At 38.8% G+C, this 8,287-nt stretch overlaps 1 protein-coding gene across 1 annotated transcript in view; it reads left to right on the top strand.

Moving 5' to 3' along the window:
- Nucleotides 1-1,133: 1,133 nt before the first annotated feature.
- Nucleotides 1,134-8,287, top strand: part of EPSTI1 (epithelial stromal interaction 1 (breast)) — a gene marked incomplete at its 5' end in the record, with an annotated part of 12,632 nt that continues 5,478 nt past the window's right edge. Inside the window, 3 exons of the mRNA XM_010157032.1 lie at nucleotides 1,134-1,227; nucleotides 4,385-4,468; nucleotides 7,215-7,288. Coding sequence (XP_010155334.1) covers nucleotides 1,134-1,227; nucleotides 4,385-4,468; nucleotides 7,215-7,288 — 252 coding nt within the window. The remainder of the gene's footprint in view (nucleotides 1,228-4,384; nucleotides 4,469-7,214; nucleotides 7,289-8,287) is intronic.

Here is an 8,287-nt window from a genome sequence, read left to right as displayed (position 1 = left end):
TCCAGCTTTTCATCCACCGGTACCCACTTCTCCTCAGTATACCGACTGCCCAGCAGGACATTTTCAAAGAATGCATGTACTCACCGTTTCAGATCAGGGAGTGAAAGATAAAACCACACTTGGTAGTCTGTTTCAGCAGTTAGTCATCATCACTCTCTGACAGCCAAGGCTCTTTCTCCAAGGTTAAGTAGCTGTCTTTGGTAGTGGCATCTTCTGCCTCACAGAGCTAGCTGGTTGCCTTGTTAGCAGAGTAAATCTTTGTGTTGAATGCCTCTTGAAGCACTTCTTCTGCTTGCACTTCAGTACTTTCATGCTTTCCAAAGCTGTATACAGAAATAAAATTGCCTCTTTCCTCTAACTCTATTCCTTTGAGTGAGCAAAAACTTGACTAGATATACCTTGGTCTGCAAGTTAGGAAACTGATTACTTCAGTCAAACTCCTATTTTAAGCATTTTTTTATGTTGTTGCTTATGACTTTGTTCAACTGTACTTGATTGAAACTGTGAGCAAACTGATGCTACTTTGAAAATCTGGTTTATAATGTATGCGACTGGAAAAATAAAATTGTCCTTGCCAGAATAAGAAATGGCAATGTTGTGCAATTCTGCTTCAACTAGAGACAAGGATTTTGTTTCAATGCTACAAAATGCTTCAAAGTCTTGCCACTTGATTAAATAATCTGTTGTAAGGCTGCATTGTGTTAACCATGAAGGAAAATTCCTTCAAAATAATCTTTTAAATTACTTAGCTGAGATTTATGCATCTGGTAGAGGGATTTGCAAAAATTTAGTGAAGCAGTTTCATCCTGATGAAGTCTGATGGTATGCAAGTCTGCATTTTAGGAGCCTTACAATGAGGAAAGAAAGCATAGCCACTGTAGAACTCAAATACTCACATGACAATAATTGTTTGCTTAAAAATGCCTCCCAGCAAATGTCTTATCCACAATAAAAATTCTGTATCCTCTGTCCCATTTTATTTTGTCTGTCTCCATAACCTTTTGATCCACCTGTGATGTTTTTCAGCAGTCACATGATAAAATGTCTAGGCTAGATTCCAACAGTGGAATAAAAAGCTGTATTTATTTTTATGGAAGCACTAACAATTCTATTTGGATTGGATTTCTTCATAGCAAAACCAATGAATTATTGAACAGATTGGAGTTGGGTTTGCCAAAGAGTGATTCCTGTCAGATTGCTAATCGTGGCCCAGAATCTACAGCATGGGTGAGCAAAACCATGGCATGTGCAATATTTTCTGTCAGCTTTCCAGGTACTGTCAATAGTGTAATATTAGAAATTTCTAATTGAGCTTAATTGCCTCAATATAACTCAGTTAGTACCAAGGAGTCTTGCTGTGGGAATGAGGTTGCCTATGTCGTCTCTTACACAATGACAGACTATCCTACATTGTAGGGGACTGCCTTTATTACTCACAGAAATCTCTCTGATAAATGAGAGCCAGATTTATATTCTAAGGTCAGATCAGAATTTTAAATGTGCTCTGTACCAATCCATTGGTGGCAAGCTTTTATGAAATCTCAACTACTTCATGTCAGGGGAAGCTTTACTGCATTGAAAATCTAGTCAGAAGAGAAGCATATTTCTCACTGTATCCTAAAAGTGATTCCACAGACTGCTTGGGGACTTTGTCCCAGTTTGAATGAGCCTGGTAAGTATCAATGTAATTAAGAAATAGATAAAGTATTGCCTAAGTTTCATTATTCTAATTGCCTCAAAAAGGCCTTTTCACATGTGATTAGTCTTTGTGTCTAAACCAAGCTTTCCTACTGATGTAAAAACTTGCAGTAAGGAATATTAACCCTGAGACAGAAGTATTTCTCTTTAAGGAGATTTGTAATTGGAGGAAGACAGAGACCAAGCAGTCAAGTGGACAGAAATTGTCATTAAAGGAATAGTCCTTACTCAGCAGAAACCTGGAAGTATCCAGTCTGGGCAGCCCCCTGTTGTATACAACCTTTAATGCCAACAGTTGAGTAAAGGGATGGAATCATTTGCCTCCATATTTCCTGGGAATCCTTGGAAACGCGCAAGACCCTACCATTATAGAAATTGTTGAAACAGAATATATGACAGCTCTGTCTTGCCTCTAGTATGTCTTCCTGTTGTTCATTGCATGAAAACAGAAGGTGATACTGAAAATAGGTTCTTTTCCCCTTTGACTCATGCTGTGACTCTGGAAACCCTAAAGAAATCATAACATATGTGAGCAGATATATAGCTTGAAGGACCCAACTTCTGCCTAGCATTGCTCTGCAAAGTTCAGTTTCAGGAGAGTGGCTTTCAGACTGTCTTTTGTAGTCCTGGGCAGACAGTCACGATGAAGGAATATGGTAAGGGAGAAAAGATGTCTTGAAACCACTTCCAGCTCCTCCTTGAAGCATTCAATGCTCCGAACAGTGGGAAGCAATTATTTCGTAGGGAAGACCCAGCTGTGCAGCCTTTCTTACGGTGTGAACGTTGAACTTCAGAGACAAACGAGCTTGTGTCCCCAGGACTGGCTTGGATTTCAGCATTTTGGTGTGGCGTCTGCATTATCTATGCCGAACTGGGTGGATGCCTGAAAGAACACAGAATTATTTCAGGTGTACAGGTCCTACTTTTAGCCTTTGCCTTCTACTTCACCTACCTATGTGTGCTTTTCTCATTCCATTTTTTGAGGGGTTGCTTACTAAATTATGCCAAATTACATACCGTAGTTCATCGTTTGCTTCACCAGTATCCAAGCAGATAAAATACATTGTTTATCTGTACTGTTCCTCTATAGCTTTGTAAATCAATTCATCACTTGCTTAAAATGCAGCAATGCAGTTAGGAAAATGTTTTCCCAGCCAACTTGTTTGAGGTACTGCCTATAGGCATACACACAGCCTCTGCGTGAGGAATCTGAGGCACATAACCAATGACTTGTTATCTAAATAAAGTTGGAATTGTACCAAAATGCTAAAACAGTGGGAAAGCTTGCACTCTAATTTTGATGTTATCTTGGACCTGTCCTTTGTCTGGAGTAATTAAAAGATTCAGGACCAATGTATTTTGAATAGTGAAATGTGATTAGCTTACGAAGAGCCTGACATGCATGTTAAAAGGGGGGGGGGGGGTGGGTGGTGATGCATATATATATATGTGATTTTTAAAATTTAAATACTAAAAAACATATGAGACAATGTAATGTTGATCGATTTTTTTCACTCACATAATTGCTTTGATAGTGATATTACTTTAGCACACCTAGTTCAGATATAAAATATTATTTGATATGCATGAACAAATTTGACTTTTTTGGAGTGACTCTGTCATTGGTGACTTTTTTGGCTGGCTTATTTAATCAAGCTCAGAATTAATTTTAATCCAGTCTTTCAAAGTGTTACCAATCCTGTGTAGATTTTTATTGTCTTCCAGCTTGATTAACATACACGCCACACAATTCTCCAAGCCATTACAGAGTAATGAATAATATTGGACCCAGAATGAGTCTCCCTGGACACATGTAACAACTCCTCCCAACTCAAAATTGGGCTATTAATAATTGCTTTCTCTATTCAGTCTTTTTAGCAAATTATGTGCCTGTCGTTTTAATGGTGTCATTCTGTACGCATATATCAAGTTTCGAGAACATTGTGTAGACCTGCAACAAATTCCTTACTAAAGTCAAACCTGCACACTTCCTGTGTTAAGTTATACTGGCTCATTATTTAATGTGCCAAGCTCTGCCCCTGCTCAAAGACTGTAAAGTGTAAGCTCCTAAGTGTAAGATCCTAAGGATCCTCTAAGATCCTAATGGTAAGCTGGCTCTTTGCTAATAAGTACAACTTACACAGCTGAATACTTTATTCACGATGTGTAGTTCAGCTTTTTGGTTCTCTTGACTGCCTCACAAATAATAGAGCAGACATCTCTCAATTTCTGTTGCCCTACCTCCAGAAATTCCTGTCCAGTTCTCTTGTGGAAATAATACTGGGTTCCCCTCTGTTACCACACCTCGTTTCTGCTTTGTTATCATGGTAACATTTCCAGTACTTTTCTTTCTTCCCAAAATACGTCATCTCACTATCGTATATCCTGCTTGTGTTTTCTGACTGCTCAAGGTGTCTTTATGCTTGCCACTGAGACACGGAATAGCATGTGCCATGGTTGCCTTCTGATGTGCAGGTGGACGTTCAGCCAAATCGAATCACTGAGAGAATTTAGACCACTTCTTGTTTAAATTCTACTCTTGAGACTAATCTGGTTTTAAGTAACTGCAATCATTCAAACATTTCTGTTTTGTTAATTACCTGTATAAAGATTTGGGAACAAGGTTTGGGGTTTTGGTTCGCCTTCTCCCCACACCAATATATTTATATTCTCTGCTGAACAACAGACTAGGAGCCACACTTATAAGCAAGCTCTTCGAGAGGATGAAAACAGAAAATTAGAGGAAATTAAGCGAGAACAACGGAGGAAGGTAATTGTATATTAACAGTTTGCATATTGTATCATTTTTTGCATGCTGTGAAACCAATTAAATACATTGATTACTTGTAGCCTATGCACAGAGCTTCTCTTTAGCAAAAGTGATTTAGTCATTGTTTTCAAATATTGTGAGAGAGATGAGCCAAGCTGTAAAATTTGAACAGGGACAGGACAATTATCTTCTGGGTTCAAGGCTGTTTGCATCTGGATGACTAGCTCCTGCTCACCTCTCTATCTGAACAATTATTATGCAAAGCATTTTTTGACCATGGTACTGGATTTCATAGGCTAAAAAAAAATTTCCTTTTTTTAGGCAGAAGTAGTCTTACTGAGCTATTCATGACGATCTCAGGCTCTGAATAGTCTCTTTCTAGAGAACTGAGGCACATGTGCCCTGCCTCCCCAAATGGAGATGTGGAACCACTCAGATTTGCTGTTAAGTCTTTAAGCTTCTCCCTTGCTAACCGTCTAAATAGAGTTTTGAATTGCCTAAAAAGCAGGCATGCCATAACTGCAAGTTTCAACTCCATCTTCTGAAACACGTTGGAGGCACTGTAATCCCTGTGGCATGGATTTGCATACCATATCCACATAGAGTTCATCTACACAAGGCGACAGCTCTGTGCGATGTAGTCTGTCTTGGCTCCAGGTCGAACTGTAGAAGTATGAGGGTGGAAGCATTCATTGTCTGCTGATCATTCAAAAACATACTAGTGAATACTAAGCCTCTTGCTATGCTTCTGCTGTTATTAACATCCAAATTAATGTTAAACTACTTCCCCAATAGCAGAAACAATGCAACAAATTCCATGCAGCCAATTTCTACTAGAGCTGGACAAGTGACTCAGCCCCCCTCATGGATATCTTTCTTTAAATCCTGGGGATAATGGTCCTCATTTTGCAGTATTCAAGCAACTGGGATGCTGGAAACAAAAAAACGGGGAAAAAGGCGGCTCTTAATTGCTTTCCCATTAGGTATATGCTTATTCCCAGGAACGATACAGAGGAAAAATCTTTGAAAGCTAGTCCTGATGGATGTAAGTCCTGTAGCTGTTGTATTCTTTACTTTTATTCCTCCACAGAGAAAATAACTACAGATGTGAATTAGTATGCTCCTACTTTATGAATTTGGTTTAAGGAACTCCTGTAGAGCTTTAGACTCTTTACCGATTTCTACAGGTTCCTAAGAAGGTGTTGGCTGCTTCCAAGGCTGCTCTTTCTTGGCACATGGTTCCAAGTGCTCCTTGCCTTCACAGTTGCAGCTACCTATTGCGCAGAGTAATGCACTACTTACAAACTGACTGTAAATAATATGTATTTTAAAGGCTCCAATAATTGCCCTTCGGATATATGTTGGCTCGTTTCTACTTCAAACTAATATTTATTAAAGTAATTGTGAATTTTGTCTTGTGTGTAGCTCCTAGCACAGTGTAGTTATAAAACGTATAGGTATTGTCAGTTGCTGCTTTTTTTTTTTTTTTTCCAGAGCAGGTTTTAGTATGTATTGCTTGGTTTGGAAATTTTCAGTGCGCTTCGAACACCACATCATATACACACAATATATTTCAGAACATTACTCCTGGAGAGGACTCAGCATATTGGAAAGTCAGATACTGGGTTTTAATTTTAAGCTTGAATAGTTATTTAAAACAGTGAAAATTAGGGTTGGCTTTTTTATTTCTTAATCCTGTCTCTTCTTTTAGGGCTAGACAAATATTGATACACAACACATTCTCAGTTATTGATTTTCTTCATACATTTATTGCATAGGTTTTATTTAATGTTCCACATAAATTGATTTAAAAAAAAAAAAAACAACACACTTCAGTTATTGAAGCTTTTATCTGACCACATCATTTTATTTTAGTTCCTATTCTTACTGCTACTCAGTTGCTATGGAAAATATGAAGGATGGGTCTGTTCCTATCCCTTCCCCCTCACCCTGCAAGCCAAATTCTCTTTGCAGAAAAATCTACATCTTCAATTCTTGGGTGCATTGCAGGGAGCCAGAGACAGACAAACAAGTGCACATGCAGAGCACAGTCATACAAGCTGTGTTTCCTTCTCACTCCTGGCTAGAATTACATAAGCAAACTCTCCTCTGAAAAGAATTTCCTTCAATGCTGTTTATATATGTTAATGTTACCTAACATAGGGATGGTAGGCTGCTGCATCACAGAGAGCTTGCACATGATTTCACCACACCAACCCATACCATCTGCCCTTTCCTTACCCTTGGGGGAGCCCCAGGGAGCTGGAGGTGACACACCACGCCACATACCCCTGATCTCATCTTCTCCTCATGCTCCACTGAGCCACGAGGAGAAGGGCATGACCCCTTCGTACCCTATGGGCACAGTGATTGTCCCACCTCCATTGACTGTCCTTGGACCCACAGGGAAATTCAAACCCATGGACTGGGGAAAGGGGAAGCAGGCTGATGTCTGGCATACCCTTTAAATGTATGACTGTAAATATCTGTCTCAATCCTCTAACTTCCCACTTTTTAAGGCACAGACAAAACTCACCCAGTGTAACACTGAACAGAAAAATGAGCTCGGTTTTTAACACAGTGCTGTCACATAAATAAAATGCTGTTGAGATGAGTTCTGGGAATGACTTGTGGATCTAGATGAAGTTAACACCATGTGGAATTAATTGGGTTTGCAACATAGGTATGTTACTTGAAAGTGTTTGTTGGGGTTAAGTTTTATTTTCCTCACTTTTATCATTCGAAGGCTGAATTAATGGATTTTAAACAGAAGGAGGAAGAGGAAGCCAGGACAAGAGCCCATCAAAACGAACAAAGGAGGTAGGATGGAAAAATAGATCTCAGAATTGCAGGCCTTCATGCTTTAGAGGATGATTGCAATGAGTATCCCTAACTTTACCTCTGGTGTAACTTTGCCTTCAAATGAGCCACTAATATCCATCATTACAACTGCTCAGTGTAATGCAGTATGACCCACAGTGCCTTTTTTCACTTTATATATTAAAGCACAGGGTAGCAGCCATTAGTTGTTTCATGGGGAATTACTGGTACAATAGTTTCAAATGAGAAATATGGTTTTAATTTGTTTATTTAATTTTGTTACTTTAGAATGGGCTGCTTTGTCCATGCCACCTTTTGCAACTGACTGTCACTGAAGTTAACAGACAGGTCTAAACATGGGATTAGATATGGATACAGATAGATGCTGGAGTGCAGCAAGGCCTTCTGCAGCTGCATGGCTGCGTGCCCCAGGCTGTGTCCCACTGCTGTGCCCTCTTCTGTGCTCAGCAGTTCTAGTCTTGCACTTCTGCCCCTTAGATGACTTTCCATTATCTTGAGGCACAGCTTTATTCTCAGTTTTGCTTTCTGCTGGTAAAAAGAAACACTAGCCAAGCTCAAAAATAAAAATACCATTTATTTATGTTTTTCTATCATTAGGGAAATATTTTAAAAATTACTTCTATAGGTAACCACTCTCCATAGTGTTTTGATTTCCTTTTTTCCCTAGCAAAGGTATTGAGATAATTACCCATAGAATTTAATGAAGGATTTTTTATTCACTCCATCTCATGTCCCTAGATAGAAATAATCCAGAATCTTGCATTTTACATCATTCTTACAAATAGCATCATAAAACATTAAAATAAAAGTCATGTCTAAACATGTGTGTCATTCCTAAGCATTAAAAAGGGGAAAAAAGAAACAGTTTTCAGAAAGTTTGAAAATATTTAAAACAGATTGAGGAAAAGTGAATTTGTATGTGTGCATGCTTTCCAGACTGATGAAGCAGTATAAGAAAATGCTAGAGTTGATTTCAGA

Source organism: Eurypyga helias, unplaced genomic scaffold (genome assembly GCF_000690775.1).
Source record: "Eurypyga helias isolate BGI_N326 unplaced genomic scaffold, ASM69077v1 scaffold12998, whole genome shotgun sequence".
Taxonomy (NCBI): Eukaryota; Metazoa; Chordata; class Aves; order Eurypygiformes; family Eurypygidae; genus Eurypyga; species Eurypyga helias.
The sequence above is the reverse complement of the archived record's forward strand: the minus strand, read 5'-3'. Positions and strand labels throughout refer to the sequence as shown.